Here is a 25733-nt window from a genome sequence, read left to right as displayed (position 1 = left end):
TGCAACCTGTGGCCCTCCAGATGTTGTGGAACTACATGTCCTAGCATGCCCTGAGGTTTTTTTGTATGCTCTTATAGGAAAAAATGTGGCAATGCATGCTGGAACATGTAGTTTCACAACATCTGGAGGGCCACAGGTTGAAGACCCATGGTCTAGGGGAAGTTACCAGCCATCACTCTGCCTGTCCAGTAATGCACCAAAGCATTTTCAGACCTGCCCAGGGACTTAGCCCACGCAAGCTCCGATAGCACTACCCTCTGGGGTTCACTCCCCATGGGTTTCACAGCAGCGCAAGAAATACATAAGCCCCCCCCCTGTTATCTGCTCAGGGACAAATTTCAGTGTACAACCACTGCAAGCTCTCAATGCATTAAAGGCTCCCTCCCCCAAAACCACAGACTGTTGCTCAGACATGATGTTCTCAAAAACACAGTCACAGCATTAAATGTACAGGCATTATATACAGAACCAATATACTCAGTCACTTAGGCCCTTATTCTGATCTGTGCGGATATTCCCGCATTCTTACGGAGCGGTCCGCACGCCACGGTGTTTTGCCGCGTGCGGCCATCGTCCGTAGAAACGCCCACGTGTCCTCCGCATTCGGACGGACTCACTCTTTAAGAACAGGGCGTGTTTACGGACGACATACAAACCATGCGTGTGCGGGAGAAACACTCCGATTCGGCACGGTATTACAGAGTATTACAGAGTATGCTCGGGAATACCGCATCCGAACGGGAGCCAAGCGGTGCTACCGCACGTAAGCGGAGGATTTACGCCAAACAACCCACTATGAAGTATCTTCTGCAAGACATCACATGACCCACTTATTCAATTACCTATCCTCATAAAAAACTGCTTATTTGGAATTGGAATCAATTAGATGCCAATATATCCTTACAAGCATGCCTAACACATGCATAGCACACATTAACCCTTACAGCAATTGAAGTGCAATGGTTTCAATTAAAGCACTGACAAGCGTCCTATTAGTGAGTAATGAGTAAAGGAGTAGATTGTATTGGGTTCAGGTGTTAATGGTTGTAGTCATTAGGCGTACGTTCGCCTACCGCATGAACGAGTGGTGTCCGCAAAGCAATAGTACACTTGTGGACACCGCACATTTCAGCCCTTTTTGCTCGCGTGCATTCGGAGTGGTTTCCGAATGTACGCCCCCCAACATAAGTGTACTCCCCCGTGTCCGCCCATATTTCCGCCCCGTTTTGCCCACTTTGAAACTACGCCCATGTGTCATTCCGCATGACGCCCATAATACGCCCCTATTTCCCGACTGATTGCGGTGACCAGTTTTGGACGGGCTTTGTCCGAACTGGTACCGAGTCAAGGCGTGGCACATGCGCGTAGCGTTCTCCACGCATGCGCAGACGCCGTAAAGACGCGATCCGTAAGAACGCGGTAAAGTCCGCATCAATCAGAATAAGGGCCTTAGCTTTCTGTAGTCTTCAGAATGGGGAAAGTGATGCCCAGGAAATCCAATCACTCTGTCAGGATCTGTAAGCCAGCTCAGCTCCGCTGCAAGCGTTCTGAATGGTGCCAAAACAGAGTGAGGGAAGGGACCAAGTCCCTGCTGCTGCAGGGTCCGTGGCTTTTGGCGCCAACCACCCCCAGACAGCCGCTCCCATTGTAGGATCTCCTAGTTCCAGTATCTCCCCCTCAGCTGGGGACCACTCGGAACATGCCTGTAACACACTGCTGTCCTCTCATATAGGAGCTCAGTGTGTAAGCTCCGCAGAAAATGGCCGCCGCCATCACGGAGCGCCTGTCCCCCATGATCCCCACCTAGCGTGAAGCCGGTTTCAGAACGCTCCGGAGCCCAGGCAGCTTCTTAAAAGAAGCTGTAAGCGCTGCACAGGGAGGCCCGACAGTGTCTCCCCTGTGCACAGCGAGCTGACAGGACGCGCTTCTGTCAGCTCCTGCTGCGCTAGCAGTGTGAGGATTCACTAATGAGAATCCTCACACTGTGCCTACCTAGCTAGTGTAAAAGTTAATAAAATAATAAAAACCCTAACTAACTCTACTCCTTCGGCTGCTCATGCAGCCCTTTAGAATAGCACCCACTCCAGTGGGCACCTAACACGAACTGAGGAGTCTGGGATGCAGTAGGGGAGGAGCCTACCCTCCAAAAGCTTTAGGATAGGTGCCTGGCTCCTGCGGACCCTCCTACATCCCAATGTGAAGCTGTGTCACCAGGACCATTGAAAGAGAAATTACATTAACTAGTGCACCAATTTGGGGTATAATGTTAACTAGGGTACTACTGTGGGTCATTATATTATCTAGGGCACCACTATAAAGGATAACATTAACTAAAGCACCAGTGTAGGGCAAAACATTTACTAGGGCACTTACTATTGGGTATATCATTAACTATCCCACTACTATGGGGTATAACATAAATTAGGGCACTACTGTAGGAAAAAAACAACTAGGGTAATAGTATGGGGTATAAAACTGAGCAGGCAACTATGGAGCAGGATTCTGAAGACAAATACATTTTCAGGGCACTGTATACGCCTAGTGTGATAAATGTTTATACTTGTTTTATAAGTATTTTAGAAAAGCCAAAAACATTAGTACAAAACTTTATTAGAGATATAGCGATCAAATGCCGTAGTAAACAATATCAGAAGATTGTGGGAAAACTCTTTAAACTTGTCAGCATTAACTTTTGATATTGATAAAAACCTCCGCAAACAAATCTTTGTAAACGTGCCCAAAATATAAGCAGAAATTACATTAAGCGCTTTCATTTTCTCGGCATCAATAAAGCCTTCGTACCACTGCCCAGCAGAGAAGCAGAGCAATTTAATTTGTCTTGAAATATTATTCGACATACAAAGCAAAATGCTGTAAAAAAGGGCAACACCAAATTGCAAGTAAAGCCGTTGTTTACCTCAATCACACCGGCAAGCCCCCTGATATTTCCAATTTCACAACGGCAAATGTATCATTTTTGCTTATTTAAGCACAATGCTCCAGAAATATAGATCCCTGAACTTGCCTTGCCTGGTAGTGGTATGGATAATTTACTGCGCTGATCCAATTTTACAATCAGTGGGGACCAGTAAATCGCTGCATAAAAGAAAAGTCGAATGAGGTCCTTTTTCTTTAGTGTCAGCAGCCCGTGATTATTATGTTTATTAGATTTCACTGAATGGGCTTCACATTTTCTCAAATATGCAGGAGAGTTATATTTCCCCTGGAGTCTGGCATTAGCATTTCTATGCCTCAGTTCTTGAATCGAAAACAACAATAAATGTTTCAGTTTACAATAAAATTGGATTTTTTTTTTTCCTCCGAAAGATCATTTGCGGAACACATGGTGGTGCATTCTTGGGTCAATTCGGTATAATCCATACAAAGTGGTCAACTATTACTGACTTTGTATGGCAGGCTTAACAACAGATCCAAAAAAGCCCATCGCTAGTCTTAGGTGCTCATACGCTATGCGACTTCTCCCCTCGGAGAAGTCGCATGCAATCGCATACAGGCCCTTCTGCTTGCAATGTATCGCATGTGATCTTCGCTCCCTGACGGGGGTCCGCCACAGAGTTCATATGTGCAGCACGTATGATCTCCAGGTTCGATCCGATACGCACAGGAATGCACGTCAGATCGGACACATGCTATTTAGTCCAATTTCACCAGATTTCTCTCCCTGATCCACCAAAATCAGGTGAGATTGGGCCCAAATCGCGTAGTGTATGGGCACCTTAAAGTTGATCATACAAGTGAGGGGATAACATCTTCATTACTTGATCTTGTTTTTGTAGATTTATATTACATTGGTCAACAATGTATCCCATTATATAAGTTTAGGGTAGGAACCAGGGCCGGTTAAGGTGTTAGGTGCCCCCTTCAATCTATAAATGTGTGCCACCCTCCCTTCGGTGCACATTGCAAAAAAAGTGGTGTGACCACAGTTAGTACCAAATTGCAGCACACAGTAGCACACACAATCTTATTCATATTGCACCGCACATTGTATCCCTTATTCACATTACAACATAGTGCCCCTTATTCATGTTACACTACACAATGCCCATAGTAGTGCCCCTTATACACATAATGCCGACAGTAGTAGTGCCCCTTATACACACAATGTATGGGCTACCGGAATTACCGGTAAAGAAGTGATTACATTACACTTTACTGATCATAAGGATGGGCTGTTATCGGAGCCCCTGCAAATTCTAACACCTATGCCCCATATACCAAATTATGTTTACAAAAAACCCCTGTGAAATGTAAAACAAAGTGTCAGGCTACAAGAATGAGTGTAAAAGCTGCCCTTACCCTGGTCTGAATACTCCGTTCACCAACAATGTCACAGACAATGCTACTTTCAGGGGAAACACCTATACATTTGTGTTTATTTACAGAAAAGTATGAAATAGTCTTCTGTTTTTCCAATGATTTCTACATAAGTAAGAGAGTAAGGGAGATCAGAAACACTAGAGCAGTGGTTTTCAAACTCGGTCCTCAAGTCCACAGACATATTTTCTAGGTCACCCAGCAGGTGGCAAGGTGTAATCATGTATATGGATAGTGGTAGATGCTCAATTAGTTCAGCAATACCACTTAGGTGCATGCAAAGGAGGGGTTAATACTGAGTTAGTAAAAGAAGACATTGGTTCCCCCAGCTCACTGAATGGTATTAGTAACCAATCTTGAACACTACATGATAATAGAGAGAAAATATTTAAAAAATAGTGTTAGTGAGGAAAATAAAAATAAAGTGTTAATAGAATGTAAGGGTGTGCGCATCGAGCCCCGCGAAGGGACGCGGAATAAATGTAAAGTAATCGCGTACGCTCGCCACGATTCAGGCTCGGTGGCTCGCCACACTATATAAACTCAACTCCATGCCGACGTGGATAGTGGGGGTATGAAAAGGTCGGAGGACGCATTCCGCCACCCCTCGCGGGGCTAGCTGCGCTCACCACGCTTTGGGGTGACGTGGAGAGTGGTGGTGTTTTACCATATGAACTCACATCTCACACCACAAAAAAGGGCCATGCGATGCGATATTTCACTAAGTGTGCAGTGAATAAATTAACTAAATTAACTACTGAGATCGCATCGCAAGGCACAAAAAGCCATGCAATGCGATGTGCGATGCGATTTCACTACGCAGAATAGCCCACTAAGCAAATAGCTTAGCGGGCGCCCTGCTAGGAAACAAATACAGAAAGTGCCTACTATGAAAAACACAGGTTATCCCATTATTGACTGTAACGGTTTAATATAAATACCACAGGCAAACAACTGTATCTGTGCATATATAGATTTTATTGCATCGTTTGAAAATTTTATACTTGAAAAACAAAAGCTGAAAAAAATACACTTGTTCGGACCTTTTCGAGAGCTAAATTCATAAAAAAAATTGTTCTATAATTATTATGTGAATTCCTTTATTACATGTACATTTCAGTAACAATCTTCATATAAAGGAGTGTACCTTGACAAATGTATTTATATTTCGATACAAGCAATCTAAATATACCTAGAAATATTTATTTTAGAACTGTAAAGTAACATTTTTTTTTAATTTATACAATATTTAACCTACTTTGTTCCTCAAAAATTAAAAACTAGAACATTTATATCTCAATCTATATATTTTTCGGTCACGAAACAGGCTGTTCCCAATGAGACGGTCTCTGTCGAACGTTGCAGAATACGCATTAAAATGCCCTGGATGCGATCGCTGCAGATTTGATCCCTGCCATGATTTGAACAAGTCTCCATTTTCTATTTCGGTGGGAATAGCAATTAAGTCTACATTCACTTATTAGGAACAGGTCACAATAATTATCCTAAGAAATTGTAACAAGTGGTGTATAAAAAAGGCAGATGAGGATTCAGCATTGCTTGGATGGACCTGTTTGGATATCATCAGGTTGCAATAATTGTAAAACATTTGGATATCATACAGAGTGCAGAAATACCAGCTGCTAATGCTCATTTACATACATATTGTATAATTTAATTAACAGGAACTCATGCAACAGTTGGCGCTAGTCTGCTTATAAAAGCAATGCTGTTTAGACACAATCTTCTGACAAAGTCTGGACATGCTGGTTTCATTACAAGGTGCTCCAAGATAATCCTCAGCTCAGTGAACAAAGTCCTGTAAAAAGAAGATTAAATATACTTTGCATTAGCGGAGCGTAAAGAATTTTTGAACTAATTGTTCATTCCGTCTTCAAGCAGAAACTCGAGACCTCAAGTACCTCCAACAGGTCATGTTTTCAGATTTCTTTAATAATGCACAGGTGAGGTCATCTATATTCCTGGGTCAGTAAATAACCCAAATGCTTTCCCAGGCAGAGATCACGTGCTGGGTTTGCTTAAGAGTTATGGGGCCTACAAACGTAGTGATCCCGGGGCATTTTCTAAGCCATCTCATTAGATGGCTTAGAAAATGCCCCTACATTGTTTGTAGGGGCCATAGTGATAGCAGTCGCGCCACTATCGACCCGGCGATTAATATCCAGCATGCTGGATAAATCAAGTTGATCACCAGGCCACTGTTCTCAGAGAACACTGGCCCCGACAGATCGCTCAGCAAAACATCGCTGTGCAGTGCTGTATGCTGAGCCAAATAGTCTCTGTAAAGTGCTGCGAGATCTCCTGCGCACCCCTATGGAGTGGGAGGTAAAACCTGCAAAATGTATGGATCAGACGTGGCCTTAAAATATTGCAGGATTCAATACTCAATGAAAGCAGACAAATGCTTTTTTGAGATCGTTTGACAGCAGTATATCCATCTTATTATTAAAAGTACACTTATAGATGAAAGACATGATATGTGGTCATAAAATATCTGATGTTTTTAATGTTATGCCATTACTGAAAGTAATAAATTATCCTTAATTATGTACAGTAAAAGGAAAGCTGTTAATCTACTCATTAAAAATACAATGTTGGTAGAAATATTCAGGCGAATGGTATATATTTTTTTCTTCAACCCGATGACGGCCGGAAAAGTCCAGAGTTTTACATTACAGTACTTACCGGCAGTATGGATTCCTTCTGGAAGAATAACGCAGTGTCAGGAATCTGTAGTATATGAATGGCTGTAATAAACTCCCCTGGCCACTGAAAACAGAACACAAACACGTGCGGTTACATGAACAGACGATATTTTCAGTGTGCAAAAACTTCCAGGGACGGACCTTCAACACTTGGGGCTGTGCCTGTAAATTAGGGCGTACTGGTAATTGTCACAAGGTAACTGAAAAATGTTACAGATGAATTAGCCTTTTTCTGATAGTCAGTACTACTGCGATGACGTACTAATAATGATAACTCAATAACCACAATTTGTAAAAAAGAGTAACCTGGAATTTACAGTGCAAAACAGAATATTGGGGATGCAGGTTAGGCAGAATTAGTTGATCGTATTCTCAGCTATAGTTGGGGCAGCCATTTCTTTTGTGGTCTTAGAACAAGGATGGGGAACCTTTGACCCTCCAGCTGTTGTTTAACACCACATTCTGCTATTTGGCCATGCTAAAACTGTTACACTGGGCGCCACTGAGCAGGATACAGAGTGGAAAAGGGCTGTGGATTAATGCTGCCCATACATATGTGCGATCGGATTTGATGCGACATCGCAGTGCGATGTCCATCGAACCCGATCTGCATCTTGTGGTGCTAAAGTGTCCCCTTTGCAGCACCCGATGTCGCATGCCATCTTGAGATGGCACATCGGGTGCTGGAAGAGGGCGGCGTTATGTAGCGCAAGAAGCGCTGGCGCTGCGGCGGGGGTCAGTCAGTGGTGGCAGCAGAATTGTTTAAACACTGGGCAGCCCTCTGATTGGCTGAGATAGCTCAGCCAATCAGAGCGCTGCCCAGTGTTTTAAACACTTCTGCCGCCACCGCTGACTGACCCCCGTCGCCCGCTAGCGCTTCTTGCGCTACATAACGCCACCCTCTGCCCGCCGCCTCCCACACCGCCAGCGGTCCCTCTGGCCCCCTCTCCCCATCCCCACGCTGATGAAAAAGCGTTCCCTCCGCCCCCCACCTGCGGATCGCATTCGAGCATCGCATGTGGGTAAAAACCACATGCGATCGCTCCTGCAATTCGATAGATATTATGTGCAGCACATAAGATATTGAGACCCGACATTCGACCGGCGTGCCCGCGCATCTCCTTGAATGTCCCCTTAAAAATGCATACAATAATTCGATTTCTCCACCAGATGTGGTCGAAATCGAAGGATTGTATGCGATATCTCACATATGTATGGGCAGCATTAGAGTGCTATGTGAGTACCATACTTTTCACATCCCTATTTGTTTATTTATTAAGTTTCTTATATAGCGCACACATATTCCGCAGCGCTGTACAGAGAATATTTGAGCATTCGCATCAGTCCCTGCCCCAGTGGAGCTTACAATCTATATTCCCTACACATGTAAACACACACACAGACATTCTAGGGTTAATTTGTTGGGAGCCAATTAGCCTACAAATATATTTTTGGATTGTGTGAGGAAACCGGAGTACCCGGAGGAAACCCACGCAAGTACGGGAAGAATATACAAACTCCGCACAGTAAGGGCCATGACCTCAGCGCTGTGAGGCAGTAATGCTAAACATTACACCATCCGTGATGCCCCTATTGTGATTTGCTATATAAATCTAGGTCTAAAACCTTTTAAGTGTAACACAGAGGAATTCATAATGTTTAGTTTAGAGCAGTGGTTCCCAAACTCGTTCCTCAGGTGCTAATTAAGTCACCTGTGCCTTGAGTACCGAGTTTGGCTATGCCAGGTTTAAAGTATGAAGGAACGATAAAGTGATAACAAATACCATGCTTCATTATGAGTAAAAGTAAAAGCTGTGGGTAATTTAGTCAAGGTGAGAGAAAAATTCTTACCTCAGCAGCATGAAGACCGTTGCCGGCATTAGAAAGATTTCATTGCAGGCGACAAACTTCAGAATATTCTGCTGATTTGCGTTCAGTTTGTCCAGAAGAGACCGGACAAATGGCATGCTGTTTGCTCCCTTGGCCTGAAGCAAGAAAAAAAGATTTCGCTTGAAAACTTTACTAACCAACCATGTAGCACGGCCATCATCTCGATCACAAGAATGTTACTACTCATGTCTCACAATGCATTGTCAGCATTTACATTATCAATAAGAACATTAGTATTAAGGTAAGCTATTGTATCTGCCCTATTCTACAACACGGACCTAACATCTCTGATACTGCAATTTTAGAACTGTCCAACCCAATGTTTTATCGGCCCCGTGTAAAAGGTAGAAGTACGTTCTTCTTGTTGACTATCAGAATGTTGGTGTCTAGAATGTTGAATGTTTTTTTATAGTTCCACTTTTACACTCGAATGTGGAAAAACAATGCTGGGGAAATATTTGGGAGATGTTCCACCAGGATACATACGGATGGCCAGCAGTCAGGATGCAGGTGGTCAGAATACAGATGCCAGCAGACTGAAAGAGGGAATCCCAACAGGGGTCAGGTAAGTATACTTACTCTCCCTTGCACCCAATTAACATTCCCTTCTAGCAGCCTGACCCTAACCCTCCCTGCTAGTGCATAAAACTAACCTAACACCCTAATCGTAACAACACCCCCCCTCCCCCGTTAATTCCTATTCCTGAACACTAGTACCTAAACCTAACCCCCCCTCCCTGGCCACAAGCTACCGCTCCCCGCAATGCCCACTGTCTGTATTCTGGTGTCAGCATACTGATCCCATTCAATGTTCCAGTGCCAGTGTTTTGGCGGCAGTCGGGATTCTGGCGTCTGTATACTGAATGCTGCCATCCTGATCATCGGGACTACTGGCAGACCTAAATTATGTACGTTATACATACATTTTTCATATCAGTATGGAGAGCCTTTTTGGATGATGGGGGTTACCAGAGAGTTCAGCTTTATTTGTTTAATCAATTAAATGAATGAAATCTGTAAAATACTGTATGTCCTTGTTTGGAACATTTGTGCTAGCTTGTAAAGGCAACAACACTTACATCCAAGATCTTCTTCGTGTACGTTGATGCATGCAGCAATGAAAACAGCAAGACAGGGAATATGCTCACTAAGAAACACATTAAGGAAATATAAAGCAGGATACATTTGTGGTTTAAAAGTTAACATTATATTTCATGTGGAAAGTTATTATTATAAATCACAATTCATTAAATTCACCTATAGGTTTCCCACATATATGCAAAATTCTATTGACCGCCATGTGCTGCTGGACATTACGCTCGATGCCTGACTGCAAGTTTTTGCTCGCACCTTTATGATGCACATCGGGAAAAGCACACATTAAATTACAGGGAAGAGAACGTGCATCTATTAAACGAATCCCACATTCTCCAAAAGGTCTTATATTATCTAAATTAAATACGGACATGTAAAAATAAGTTCCTAATAGATCTACATTGTACCTTGCGCCACCAAATATGGCATAGTGGTGTAGTTTGATTAGGATTAGGTTTTTGCCTAGGTGTGGACTTCTCCAGGGTCACACTCTCATACATAATACACTAGGCTTACAATACCATCTCTTTAAACCAGTTGAATTACCGAGCTCCACCAAATTTTGCCAGGCAGTGAAGTTCGACCAAAATTAGGGTTTTGGCTATGCTTGAACTGCTTTGGGGCCATGGGGGGGCTACATGGTGGCCATCATCTAGTCCATGGCGTCTCTGAATTGAAGTTATTTCTTTAAGCAACTTCACTCAGGTGGTCTCCCAGTGCTGTAAACTACACTGATCTGTGTACACAGGTTGATTTTGTAGCAGTGGCAGGTGAGGGGGTGGAGCAGGCAGAGTTCAGAGTTTCAGTGGAGTGAGGAGGAGGAGCAACAGTCACTATGGGATATATGTAGGAAGCAGTGAAAAGAATGGAGAAGTGACCCAGTTGTGAAGTTGCCCATGGCAACCAACCAGATACTACTTATAGTTTTATAAAATGCACTTGACAAATGTTTTTTCTCCACTATTATTTTCACTGCTTCATATATGTACCCCACTGCACCTACACTGACAGTTACCTCATACACCTTTCAAATTACAAATGCCAGGTCGCTCATGGGATTTGGACACAGGAGCGAACTGGCATTTGTGATGATTTGCTGCCCACTGCGACCCGGCAATAAGCCGGGTTGCGGACGTCGGTTGGGGTAGGGCAACGCGTCATCGGGAGGCAGTGAATGGCCAACTTCAAGATAGATAGTAGCCATCATAAGTTCAGTTAGGTTAGTTCCAAATATCAGAATGTGTGGTGGTAACCGCTTGCAAAGGATACTTGTGACAGGGTAGGAGTTGACAAAGATGAGGGAATACAGTAGATAATGGCAGCTGTCCTCTAACAAAGCTTGGCTCAAAAATGCCCGGCTCAGCTGGAAGTGTGGTAACCTCTGATGCAACCGAAGCGCACTGGTAAGAGCATTGGCCAGCAAGGCACGCTGATAGAAGCTGGCAGCTTCGTGTAGGCTGTAGATGGAGAAAAACAAAGAACAAATGCAAATGACTGATTTTATCCAAACATGATAATGTGAGTGAATCTTTGATGATTTTTTTTTTTTTTTAAACTACACTAGCTAGTGAGAGAGACGCACAAGTAATCAGTAGTATGGTGGTCAATGCAGGAAGTCAGGGGTCAGCCAGTGCTTCCGGCGGCACACACAAGGTTCTAACGATTCAACAGCTAGAGCCTATATCCCACACTCAATAGTTAGGCATCTGTAGGTTAGTGAAAAACTTACTAATCAGGCACTAATTAATACTTCTAATGGTGTAATTGATAGTTTTTCTTACACCATGGTTTGTCTATAGGTGCGTACACATGGATAGATTTAGCAAAAGATCTGGGCTTTCCCGGCTGATTGAAACGACCAATCGCTCAAATCGTTCCGTGTGTATGAACGATATATCGGACGATGCGCGTACCCGATGGTCGTTGGTAGAAGTCCTTAGCGATGTTTTCCAATTGTTTCATGTGTATGCACGATGAACGATTTGGTAAGGCTAATTGACTGGCTCCCTCTCCCTCCACCATCGTTAAAGATCAATCTTTCATGTGTAATCGTTTGCTCAATCTTTCATCATTTGTCACCAAATCGTTTGTGCAGGAGGTTCAGAGGAAATCGTTAACGAGAGTGAATCGTTAGCCAAATCTATCCGTGTGTACGCACCTTATGTCTACACATCCAAAAGACACTGTGACCCCGTTGTTACACAAGATGTCAGATCTAAAATTATTATATATTATGGTGCACATATGTCAGAAATGAACACAAGTATATGAATAATGAAATATTTTTATGTTCATTATTTTAAAATATGTTTATGGTTAATAACAACAAGAAGGTGGCCAACTTAACATATATAAAAAAGCAATGTAATCTTAATATATATTCTAACACTTATACAACAGCCAATTTAATACGGAATACATAAAAAAAAAAAAAACAGCAAGAAACAGGATTCGCTGCACATGCCGAGTATTCACATTGAATACTGCCACTGACCAGTAATAATGATAATATCACATTATATATAATTCTAACATTGCTTTTTAATATGTACGAAGGTGTCCACCTTCTTGTTTTACCATAAAATATTTAATTATTCAAATACTTGTGTTCATTTCTGCCATATGCGAACCATCATATAGCGCAACAATTCCTTCATTTTCTCTGTATTTTAGCTTTAAAACAATGACACATATGCATTTTGTTTTGTTATTTGTTGGTCCCATTACTCCTGGTTTATGCAAATGTCAGCGTAAAAAGGACTAACAGAGTTACTTACCCTAAAATAGGAAGAATAAATAACGCTGAGCAGTAGACCGTGAACCACCGCGAAAGCCACATCGCAGTATCAAGTTTGTTTGCCAGCATGAATTGCTAAAAGAAAAATGAAAAAAATCCAATTAATACACTAAAACAATAATCAGGACACCCGGGCCAATTAAGTGACAATTGGAATATCCTTTCTGCCACACTGTCATCTTCTACCACATATTATGGATTATTTTACTATTTCTGTCTGAGCCATATACTGATTGAGTCACTGCTGAAGATTTGTTATAAAACACTACAATTTAAATGTAATATTTATGTTGTATAAGAGTATAGTCCGTTATTATTTTAGTGCTGTGTCACAATATGTTGTTTTCTCAATGGCTGACACTCTCCAGTGTTATGCTGGGTACACACCACAACGATGCAGATTGTGAGTGGGTCTTAAGATGATCGTGCGACCCGCTCATGTTCTGTGGAGCACACGACCCGCATCCGATCCAATCGTGACCCGTACTCACTAGAATGGTCATTTACAGATCCTACCTGCTGCAGGTAGGATCTTAAAAATGACCTAACGACCCGTGGGGCCATGCATTGGAATGGGAATCTGATCAGAAATGGGCCAAAACATGCCCAATTTACATACTATCTTGACCAATTGTATCTAAATTGGGTCATTTTGGGCCAAATCGTCATGGTGTGTACCCCACATTACTGAGCCTGAAATGTTAACAGGAAAGTAATGCTGGGTAAACACTGAGCGATGTCTTTCAATCCCCTGGATCAGAACAATATAAATCGCTCCCCTAGGCGCATATTGGGCCGTGTGTATGCCTGATATGCAGGTGCCTGCAGCACATCAAACCTGACGATAACGCTAGTGTCCTGTATTATGCTGATAAAAGATGTAACATGATCATTCCGTCTTTTATTAACATTGTTTCAGTGTGTACATAAAATCTGGGCTGATAAGCATTCATTGCGATGATGGAACAAATGCCCGTCGCTCCAGAATGCACCCAGCTTCAAAGTCATAAAAATTTAATAAACGTTGTTATAATAATGTCTATCTAAAGGCAATACATTTCAGCACAACACAGACTCAGAACATTGAGAAAATAATGATGTGTTACTGGGCCAAAAAAAACATTGGTTCAAGTGGAAAAATACACCTTGCTGCGCATAATCTCTAGACAAAACGCACTGCCAACTTAATATGAGTTGGAAGTAAATAAATCAAACCAACCAGAGAGGCCAGTAATATGATGGAAAATGGAGCTTCTTAAAATGTAGGTCCAACCCCCGATAAATCACAATTCAAGACAGATCCTCAGTGTAGGAAAATTACTATGTAAATGTTTGGGAGAAGAAACTAAAGTTCTACTTAAAAATGGAAAATAAAAACTTAAATAGGACGAATGAGATTTTAAAAGCATAATCAATCTTCTCTGGCTCATCCAGATGAGTAGATTCGGCACAGTCCCATGTCTGACAGATGATTTAATGTACAAGTGGATTTGGGCTTTTCCAAGCAAGCTGTCTTAAGGTGTGTGCACACGTACCGATTTACTTTCGATTAAATTTCGATTCGCTTTGCTTGTGATTTCCCCTATTCCACCCCCTTTCGTTTTGGCCTTTGCTTTTTATTAAATTTCACATTCGATCTTGATTTCGAATTAGATTTGCATTGAAGGCACAGTGTACACATTCAATTTAATGGAACAAATTTGAGAATTATTGCCTGCACAGTTTATTTTTCTTTTCGATATAGAGAAAACAGGAGCGCGCATCGAATTGAATGCGGATCGAAAGTTTCTTAAAAACTATTCAATTTGATTCGATTTTGCTTCTACAAGCAAAATCAAATGGAAAACCTGTCAAAAATCGAAGCATGTGTACACCCCTTTACACAGATATTGGGACATTGTTCGAAGGTGGTGTATAAACAGATATCTATCCTGGAAGAGCGAGTGATTAAACAACGCTCACCACCAACAAATCATGCGAAGGAAGGGCAATGTGCAGAATTACTTATGATTTATTAAACATCTGTGTAAAGGCCTTTTCCTAACTTGGCAAGTGTCTAGATCGGCTTTTATGAGCTCTAAGCTGTACAGACAATGACAAACTGACATTATGCATGCAAGTGATCCAGGATGTATAACATCAGTGTAATGAGAAAAATGGGGATTTTTTGTACTTCTGTTCTTTTAAGGAGCTCCACTGGTGGACACTGGAACAGTAGGGTATAGTTGGGTATATAGAAACTTTATAGGAAAAATAGATAAATTACTGTCTATGGTTTCCAAACACCCTGGGGTGCTCTGTGGACGCACACCAATAAATGTACTTAAAGTTAAACTTTAATAAAGTTGTCACTTTCTCTAAGATAGGCAACATAAAAGTACAGGAAATTAAGTCTGTCATCTTAATTTCAGGTAATAAAGTAAAAAAACAAGCCATATAAATACACAGCACGCCTTCTACTAGAGAGGAAGGACACGGTTTAATCGTAAAACACCTCTGGAATGCAAAAAGTGTTAATATTTAATGAACTACCAATGAGATGTTTGGTTTTCAAGTCTACATGATGGACGTATCAAAGGTCACAAAATGAGAATGTCGGACTTATATTTCCTTTAAATTGCAGAATACATATATATATATATATATATATATATATATATATATATATATATATATATATATATATATATATATATATATATATATATATATATTAGTCAGATTTAAGAGTCAATTATGTGATTTATTCCCTCAAGCATTTTGCAGAACATACTGACCTCAATATGATGGACTGTGAGGTGAGCAGTGCTGAATGTTGCAGCCATTCTGTGTATTTTGTGCTCTTCAATATATTGGGGCAGGGGTGGCAAACCAGTGGCCTGAGCCGCATGTGGCACTGCCGCATGCCTCCTCTGACTGTGCGCTACTCAGCTGTGTGCTGACTCCCGCACCTGCGGCACTGTCTCCTCTGACTGTTTACTATTTTGCTGTGTGCTCGAAGTGATGTCACAGCATTAGGGAGCGGGAACAGAGAACGCGAAGGGTGAGAGGCTGGTTAGCAGAGCAGGAGCGGTGGCCGGCCGGCCGGCAGGCAGAAGCATTTTGCATTGGGAAGATTATTTAAATTGTGTATTTTTTATGTGTTTGTCCTTCCCCCAGCCTAACAAACAACTGAGGTTTCACACAAGGTCATGTTCCTACAAATGTTATTCCAAAGATGCAAAAATGGGCCATGGCCTTGGGCCAGCTAGGTCACAACCCATTTAAAAATGGGGCATGCCCTTGTGGGAAGCTAGGCCATGCCCATTTTCTGCACCATAACATATTTTTTGGCTCATTGCCACTAATTGGTTGACCACCCCTGTATTAGGGCATATCGTCAGTTCATCAGAATCCTTCAAATTAATTAAATGCTTTCTAAATATATTTAGGTGCTGTACAGCATATACATCACATCAGTGTCTGGACAGAACATAATAGGCTGTACGTCAACTCACCACTGCCCCTCCCGGAGGAGGACTGTTAGGAACTGAGTCCGCCATGTCTGCAAACACAAAAGGGAAAACGTTACATTGTGATTTAAGCCAACTATCTACATATTACTGAAAAATACATTTCTTTTTGAGAAATTCTGAAACAAATACGTAAATTGTGTTTAAATGTCATCTTTAGGGTCAGTTATATGGTGATGGACAATATTTGCTTCTGTTTATACAAATGATGTGACCGGCAGCCACCAGAACTGGTTTGGCCTGTTACATTGACCATAAATAATATGAATTGGTCCTGAACCACCAACCCAAGGCACCCCTGCAAGTGTCCTGAGGCACCCAGTTTAGGAACCACTGCCATACACACTAAACGAGAATGTAAAAGATATCGCTCAGAGGGGCCCTTCTCAGCAAGATCTTTAAAGGGAAAAAAAAAAAAATCATCTATACACTCAATATCATTAATGATGCATGCTCCCGCACACATTAACAAATCTCCACCCCCCTCCCCCATCTGCTGACCACCCATGCAGGTTGACTTTGGCAATATAATCAAATACCCACACGTTTTACGGGTCCCGTTGATTTCACTGAACAATATAATTTCCTGATAGCATTCAGAGTGTACACTGAATATTGTTTGCCTGGGATTGCGAACTCACAGAGCAGATCGGCTACTGTGTATGCGGCTTTAGACTTAAAATGACACACACACACACACACACACGTTCTCCTAAATCAGAACACCATTGAATCCAAATACTGACAAACTATTATAGAGAACTATTGCCACTGCAATAAGGTTAGCGTTAGGTTGGAGCTGGTAGGGTAAAGCTGGGTACACACCTAAAGATTTATCTGTCCAATCTATCTGGTGGGAACAAATACCTGGAAATGTATGGGAGCAAGTGACAATCATACATATGCTCCCAAATACTAGAAAAATGGACAAGACAATTGTTTTTATTAATTTTTTAAATTTAAGATTTAACTAATTTGAGTGTGCCTGCGCGGAGGGGTATGCGTAGGTGTGTGCGTGTACGTGGAGGGGGTACCCGAAGTGGGGTATTCAATTCTATGCATCTGGAAATACTGTACAGCTATAGACAAATAGGTTTTACAGCTACAGAAAACTATTTAATAACCTATTGAACCTGTGAGTTCCCTGTATTATCTTATCATGTCACACTAGGAAGGAAGTTTAATGACCTGAAAATGTTTACTTGGTAATAAATGCTTCCTTTGTTATGCAGGAAAAAAAAAAACCTTATGGTAGCAATAGCATTGTTTATCTTTGAAATAACCAAATAATGTAATAAAGAGCTATATATCTATAGTGAAGTATAATGTTATTAACAAATATGCATATTTGTTAATATTGTTATACTTAAAAGGTTTAAATAGCTCCTATTTGCACATTCTGGGAATATTTTTGGAAACAACATAAGCAAAGTGGCTACAATACAGCAGCAAGAGAAGCAAACAGGCAGGTGGCTAAAATGGCCACAGCAGCCAGATAAGGGGGAGGGGTTCCAGGCAGCAAAACTTTGCAAAATTCCTGAGCGGGGTGGGGTGGGTCTGAAAAGACCTGCCCCCACTTTGCACTAGGCCCGCTGGCCAATGGAAGGCAGCAAGTTAGAAGGCACAACTGGGATATGACAGGTGTTCTCACATAGGCAAGGTTCAGTGGGTGGGGAACTGTGGGCTAGGCAGACCTATTTCCAATTGTATTATTTGCATCAAATATGGCTGGTGTAAGTCACCTGATGATGCTGTGTAATAAACCCAGTATACAAACAGAGGCTGAAGAACTACAAGCTATGAGTACAGCTATGCACGAGGGCGAATATACAGATATATGTGCACGGTCTGAACAAAACCCAAATATAACACACAAAAATAATATACGCTCTCATTCATCAATTTATTACAATTATTCAATATTACATTCCTTTGTCTGAAAAGTTAGTAAACCTCTAAACGGATCAGTTCAGTTAAGGGCAGAATTAGTCAGGAATTTCAGCGAATGGGATGACAGTCTGGTTTGTGTTTGGGTTGCCCTGGCCGATGTAAAAACCATCATTCAGATTCTTCATCACACAGGTCTGTGCCTTCCCATCAATGGAGGGTTTAGGACCTCATAGAAAGAGCAGTCGCTATTTATCTGGATGAAAAATGTTACAAAACGATTTCTAAAGTCGTTGCCCATCGCCAATCCATTATCAGGCACATAAAGGGAGATGCATGGAACCTTCTAAAGAGGACAAGTAGAGAAGTTGCCCATTGTAACCAGTTATCTTTTACCTATCTACTGGTAATTCTTTTACCTTGCATCTTTCAAAACACATGCAGTTCCTGGGGTGTCGCTCTCTGCGGTGATGCTACTAGCACAATGTGATCTGTATTTCAGCACTGATACGCAGTGTTAGAGTGAAAGCTACTATCATTTTATAGTGTTCATTCTAGCACACAGTGCTAGAAGTACTATAGCAGACAGCGACACCACAGGCAGGGAAGAGGAACTGCATGGGTTTTCAAATATGGGGAGTGCTAGAATGAACACTATTTTATAGAAGGTAGTTCATAAATGGATAGCAAAAGCCTTCTGGTTGCTGTGGAGAACTTAGCCACTTGTCCTCTTAAGCTGTGTACACACGGGGGCGATATATTGCTCAGTGTCTCCTTTTTATCAGCAACCAGAGATGGTCGCTGATGAAAGGGAGCCTCTGCCGGGGGAGCCGCAGAGGGAATCAGCTGGTCGCAGGAGCCAGCGATCATAAGGTGGGCTAAAAACAGGAGCGACCATACTGCCAGCGATAAATGCCCGTGTGTATGCACCTTTAAGGATATGGCTACTGTCCACAGGATAATCTGAAACCTTACAATACCCTGGCATTCTTCAAAATCAGTCTCATTCAGATTTCTACACTAGACTATACAGGTTGAGTATCCCGTATCCAAAATGCTCGGGACCAGGAGAATTTTGGATAACGGATTATTCCGTATTTCGGAATATTTTAATATTTCAATGATGTATTTTGAAGTATCTTGCATTTATGCTGTATAAACACATAATATCCACACAAATATATTTTATTACCACATAAAATACACACAAATATATTTTATTTGTTCAAAAAAACAAGGTTTCAAAACGTGAAACAAAAATGTGTGTACTATCTCAGCACTGAATTTGAATGCCAAGCAATCATTTTCTTGTACATATATAGTGCCAGTTACATACCATGTCCTCAGTAGTGCTGTTACAAATGTCCCCAGTGAGTTTTTAGCAAAAAAAAAAATTTTTTTCACTTTCTGGAATGTCCGTATTTCGGAATAATTCGGATAACGGATATTCGGATACGGTATACTCGACCTGTACTTTTTTTCTGGGGACAAAGGCCTAGCTCTCTATTCAGCCTCATCTAACTATCTTTTAGCAGCACTTGATTTTATTACATATAGTATCCCATAGGCTTGTGCAGCATATTACATTAGGATGCGCAATGCCAGAAAACCATTCTACCTCTGCATGGGGGTGTCTAAAACCAGTCAGGGTGTGAGGCTAGCATTGTTTGTCATTAATCCACTTCTTATAATAATTAAACCCAAACATTCATATATATACAGGTTGAGTATCCCTTATCCAAAATGCTCGAGACCAGAAGAATTTTGGATAACTGATTATTCTGTATTTCAGAATATTTTTATATTTCAATGATGTATCTTGCATTCAAACAAATGAAATACACACAAAATATGTTTTATTTGTGCATCAAACAAGTTTGTGTCAGATACTGAATTATGTCCTCAGTAGTGCTGGTACAGATGTCCCAAGTAGGTTTTTAGCAATAAAAAAAAAAAAAAAGCACATTTTTTTTTTCCACTTTCTGGAATGTATGGTTTTTGGAATAATTTGGACAACGGATATTTGGATAAGGGATACTCAACCTGTACACATCTTGCTGTAATTTATACAATAGAAAATGATATACTCCTCCAACAGGCATTCACGTTAACCAATACAACTACCCAGGTACCATCCAAAAGGGTATTTGTGATAAAACAGCACGAAAGGCGGCACTCAGTGGGACTTCCCAGTAGTGCTGTGAAGTCACTTGTATTCATGGAAATATATAATAGTAAAAAAAAAAAAAAAAATGATAGATTTGGATAAAACCATGTGTACTGCAGGTGGGGCAAATGTAATTTGAGCAGAGAGAATTAGATTTTGGGGGGGGGGGGGTTTACTTCAAAGTGAGATCTATATTGCAGTGTAAAAATAAAGCAGTCAGTATTTTCCCTGCACAGAAACAAAATGAGTGAAATCTAATTCTCTCTGCACGTTACATCTGCCCCCCCCCCCCCCCCCTGCAGTGCACATGGTTCTGTCCATTTGAGAAGAAATTGCCCAAAGCTATATGTTTAATCCGTCCTAGATAGTCGATGTTTCAACCCGAAAAGGTTAATTCTCAAGACACTCAACAGTATCAACTGCACAGCATCTGCATCTGTCTCCTGGATGCATGCTGTGCAGTTGATACTGTTGAGTGTCCTGAGAATTAGCCTATTCAGGTTGAAAAGTCAACTATCTATGATGGATTAAACGTACAACTTTGTCTCATTTTATAGAGTGCCCTTCTTTGGCTATACTAGTCTTATACTGGAGATGTGTGTGTGTGTGTGTGTGTGTGTGTGTTAGTTCAGTCATGGTGGCAAATGACCAAGCAGCATGTTTGCCAATGTTTCAATACGTTGTTTGCCTGATGAATATGTAAGCAAAGCATTGAAACGTTGGCACACATGCTGCTGCAGCTGGCCGCTTACACATATACGCACAGTGCTGCTGTATAACAGAGTGACAAGACAATGCTGCAGCCTGCAAGTGCTAAATATGTCCTCCTAAGAGGAATGCTGATGCTACTTCAGCTCCAGTGGCATTGGCGTAGCACAGTGACAGGAAGAGAGAGCAAGGGCTGGCATGGCATCATATCTCGTAGTTACGGGAGGTGGAGCTGGGGAGGTAGTGCCAGCTAAAATTAACTCAGACGGCCAGCCAGTAATGCAGAACTGAGCAGGCGCCTCCACAGTGGCAATAGTGAGAGCGGGTGCCGGACATTAGAGGACCCCGTGTGCACGGCTATGGATTATCCTTCCCATTATCTGTTTCTGTTTATCTTTACTACTGTGCTTTTTGGTAAGCTCTCTCTCCTCCTACATTGTCTTTTTGACCCATGCATTCCTGAGCGCATCTTACCTTTCATTATATTCTTATACAGCTTTGGTTGTGAATAATGTTGCAATGATGTTACTGGGTAAGAATCCTGTTTTCATCATAACGTGGTGTGTAGGGATGCCAATCCCGGGGCATTTTTTCAATCCCGGGATTGAAAAATGCTCAATCCCGGGATTCCGGGATTGGCATCCCTAGTTGTGTTAGGCATGTCCCAAACACATCCCCACACCGGCCGACCCGCACATTTACTTACATTAGCGGGCGGCCGGCCGGGAGTGGGTTCGGAGGTGCACGGTGCCTCCGGGCAAGTGCACCACCTCCTTAGCAGACAGCAGCCGGAGAGGAGGCGGGCGGAGGAGAGTGAAAGGGGGCGGGGAGGAGGAGAAGAGGAAGCATCAGAGTGGGCGGTGTGGAATGCGCAGCGTGACCTCTACTGTCACGCTACGCAGGCCGCACGCCGGGGTCGGGAACAGCTGGGCGTCTGAGCAGGTGCTCAGACGCTGCCCGGCATTAGACTGCATGCGCAGTCTAAACCTGAAATCCTGGGATTGGAAACTCCAATCCCAGGATTGAAATCCCGGACTTTTTGGGGCCAAATCCCGGGATCCCGCCGATCCCAGGATTGGCCACCCTAGTGGTGTGTGATGAGTAAGTATGGGATATAGCACCCTGCATCTTTCAAAACCAATGTAGCACCTCTTCTCTGCCTGGGTTGTCACTCTTTCCTGTGTTGCATCTAGCACAGTGCGGTCTGTATTTTAGCACTGATATGCAGACCAGTGGAAACAATTGCTATGATAGGTGCCCAAGACATTTGCCCTGCCAAATTTCCACATGTGTTGCTAATTGATCATTCTCTAACCTGAGAGCAAATGCTCAATAACCACATAAACTGCAGAGTACATGAAAAGTACATGATGCTTTGGCCTTATAATTACATGTACTAGCAAATAAGGTAAATTAATGTTTCAGAACTCCGGTAAGCTGGCACAAAAATATGGCGGCATTATTCGAGCACCCACTAACCAGTACCTCAGGAAAGGCAGATATCCTGGCATTATACACCTTCTTACCTCTACAACAACGTAATATATTTGGGGTGCACTAAACAGTTATTATTGTAAATATGCCAGTAAGTGGTATGCTAAAAATGTATAACAATATCTGTATAGGTAAAATACTGAAAAGAACATAAAAAAAACATTTCTTGATCTCAGTGTCAGCAAACTTATACCCTTTTCACATTGCCAAAATAATACAGACGGACAGAGCAGCCCTATGTGCTGTGCAGCTCAGCGGGTATGTGTTCCCTGTGTGATACTGTACTGTCCCTGCTTATATCTCACCTACCTGGCTGCTGCAACGATCAGTAGCGCCGCTGATGGCTGCCTAGGCACTGTGCTGCTCGGCGGGCATGTGGTCCCTGCATGTAATGTCTCAATGTTATGCCTCCCCCCTCTTCATCCCTGCTTGATGCTGCACTGTATATACACAAAATATTCCTAGTGTGCGCAAGCACACATGGCCAATAACGTTGATTCTATTCTATTGCTGGTTTTACCCAGGTCAAGGTACAGTGTGAAAAGCCCAAAGTGAAATACCCATGTGGAGCAACCACTGATTAAAGCAGGGTTAAACAGGGGTCGATGTGCAGTGTCTGTCCAAGATTTTCAACCTGGCCGTCAGCAAAAGATGCTGATTGCCTGTTCCTTTGTCTCCTTTTGACAACTCCTCGGCCGGGATGTACTAATACCCAATTTTAGCAAACCACAAAAAAACGCTCAAATTCGGATGCTAAAAGGTAACATTTTTTATGCACATACAGTCGCAATTAAGACACAAATTATAGACAAGCCAAACATACTTGTATGCAACTGTATGTGCATAACAAATAATGTTACATAAACAGTCAATGGGGTATATTCAATAGAGGTTGAAACTGCCGTCTTGCCGAAAAGACGGCAGATTTCGACATGAATACAATGGAAGGGGTACCGATCTATTCAATCTTAGCTTTTTTTTTAGGCAGGTCGAAATGTTTCAACATGCGGAAACATTGCTTTTGACGGAAACACAGCCAAAACAGACATCTGGATTTGGCAGCTGAATTGAATAATGGATGCCGGATCCATTCCGGCAAAAGAATGTTGGAATGGATCCGGCATCAATTGAATATACTCCATTGTCTCCCTCTGTTGCATATAGGCTAATAAAATACTATCAGGTGTATAATTAGGTATCCGGTTGTTATGTCGACAGGCATAAGTCAACATGGCAATTGTCAACATGCATGCGCAGTCTAATGCCGGGCAGCATCTGAGCACCAGCTGCACAGTCAGGCTTTTCCCAACCCCGATGTACGGCACTTCCGCCAGCACCAACGCACCACTGCGGTCAGATTGACAGCTCCCGGCATCCACACAGCTGCCGGCTGCCTTCACAGCACCGCTGATTCCTGCCCCCACCCAAGTAAGTTAATGTGGGGGACAGGGGACAGGGTTTTTCTTTTAGGGATGCCAATCCCGGGAATGAGCATTTTTCAATCCTAATTCCCAGAATTGAAAGAATACCCCGGGATTGGTATCTCTATATGTGAGGGCACGAGTTACATTAATTGGGGGTCCATGTTGACACAAGTCGACAGACACCACAAAAAATGTGAAAAACTAATTTGTCGACCATTTCAATGTTGATATTTTGCCCATGTCAACCTTTTCACTGTCATCCTTATAATCCACACCTGTAACAATTACTGAAGTGATCTACATAATTCAACCTATTATTAAACATTACAAACATCCGGGTTGTGTATAATTATTCTCAGTGAGGGAGTACCCCCCTGGGAGTATGTGTGTAGCTGGGAAATGAGGAGAGAAGTAGGCAGCAGCAGCACAGACACACAAGGCAATGGCAATACACACACTGATACTGTACAGCATAAAATCAATGTGAGAGCCCCAGCACCAGGGAGAGCCAGGCCGCCATGACAACTCAATCACTTCCCGGCCTCCAGTACTATGGCTGCCATCCCCATTCATTCTACCGGGGTCCGGGCCGACAACAGCAGTCGAGTAACCCCGGCTGTGGAGCATGTCGCGTTTCTCACACACCCCACAGACACGGCGCTCTGCCGCTGTGCTGTCCGGGAGCACCGGTCATTGCTCACCTATATCCCGGCACCTGACTCCGATCCAGGCCGTCAGTCTCCGACACTGTGACTGCGACCGGCAGCGACACTGACGTCACCGGCAGCCCAGCCAATGCCATCATGGAGAGCGCGAAGAGGGGCGTGGCCGAGCTGGCAATGACTGGCAGTGTGGGGGTGCAATGGCAGCGACCAATCGGGCGGGTTTTCTGGAAGCTTCTGAAATCTGGCCTGCTGCTCTGCCTGAGTGTCTGGGCCCGGGTGCTGCTGTCATCATAGCATGAGGTCGGGATCATGGTTGCAGTCTGGTCCTGGTGCAGCAACGCCATTTATTCTGCTGCAATAAACATTGTGCATATTGACTATGTGCGCCCAGGTGGGCAGTAATGTTGCAGGTATACTGGGCTAGGCAGCTGTGTGAGGGTGCAGCACTGACATATGTATAGCCCTATGTTGACTTGCTAGTTGCAGACATGAGGTATAAACTGCTGCTGGATGGCTTTTACCTGTGTTCAATCTTCTTTTGCGTCAATTGACTGATTCAGCACAGGTGACCGCAGTCGTACATTGTTGCCATGAGACGGCCATTTTGTACCTGACAGAGGGGGTCATGTGTGATCTTGGTGCATGTGTATGGGGCTTTCTTTTCTAAATAAGGTAAACGTGTGCATGTATCTTATGTGTTACAGTACACGCTGAGTAGCAGTATGCCACAGCTAGCTGCCGAAGGAAGCAGGAAGAGTAAACTAAAGGTGCGTACACACGTACAGATTTTCTGTCTGATCTATCTGGTGGGAGCAAAAACCTGGAAATGTATGGGAGCAACTTCAAAAAATTGTTCCCAAACACTTGAAAACAGACAGTGATCAGTCAGACAAATTGTTTAATCGTTCTGATATAACAAATTTAGCAAAGCATATATTTTTTTTCTGTTTTCCTGCATTTGGGTGGACATTTTTGATTGTCATATGCTCCCATACATTTCCAGGTTTTTGTTCCCACCAGATAGATCAGA

General features: G+C 42.6%; 1 protein-coding gene and 1 long non-coding RNA gene across 2 annotated transcripts in view; one reads left to right on the top strand and one right to left on the bottom strand.

Moving 5' to 3' along the window:
- Positions 1 to 5297: 5297 nt before the first annotated feature.
- Positions 5298 to 24866, bottom strand: TMEM33 (transmembrane protein 33). The gene is made up of 8 exons (XM_083165780.1): positions 24740 to 24866; positions 16344 to 16390; positions 12827 to 12921; positions 11319 to 11506; positions 10034 to 10101; positions 8916 to 9049; positions 7045 to 7128; positions 5298 to 6157 (listed from the first exon to the last, which is right to left on the bottom strand). Exons 2-8 carry the CDS (start codon positions 16386 to 16388, stop codon positions 6028 to 6030), a joined length of 744 nt encoding a protein of 247 aa, XP_083021906.1. The 5' UTR covers positions 16389 to 16390; positions 24740 to 24866; the 3' UTR covers positions 5298 to 6027.
- LOC146049063 (uncharacterized) overlaps positions 24453 to 25733 on the top strand; it is a 17216-nt gene continuing 15935 nt past the window's right edge. The window contains exon 1 of the long non-coding RNA XR_014466103.1: positions 24453 to 25113. This is a non-coding gene — a long non-coding RNA (uncharacterized LOC146049063). The remainder of the gene's footprint in view (positions 25114 to 25733) is intronic.

The sequence above is a fragment of the Crinia signifera genome, chromosome 1, assembly GCF_055691185.1.
Source record: "Crinia signifera chromosome 1, ASM5569118v1, whole genome shotgun sequence".
NCBI classification, from domain to species: Eukaryota; Metazoa; Chordata; class Amphibia; order Anura; family Myobatrachidae; genus Crinia; species Crinia signifera.
Note: the sequence above shows the minus strand (reverse complement) of the source record. Positions and strands in the feature narration are given on the sequence as shown.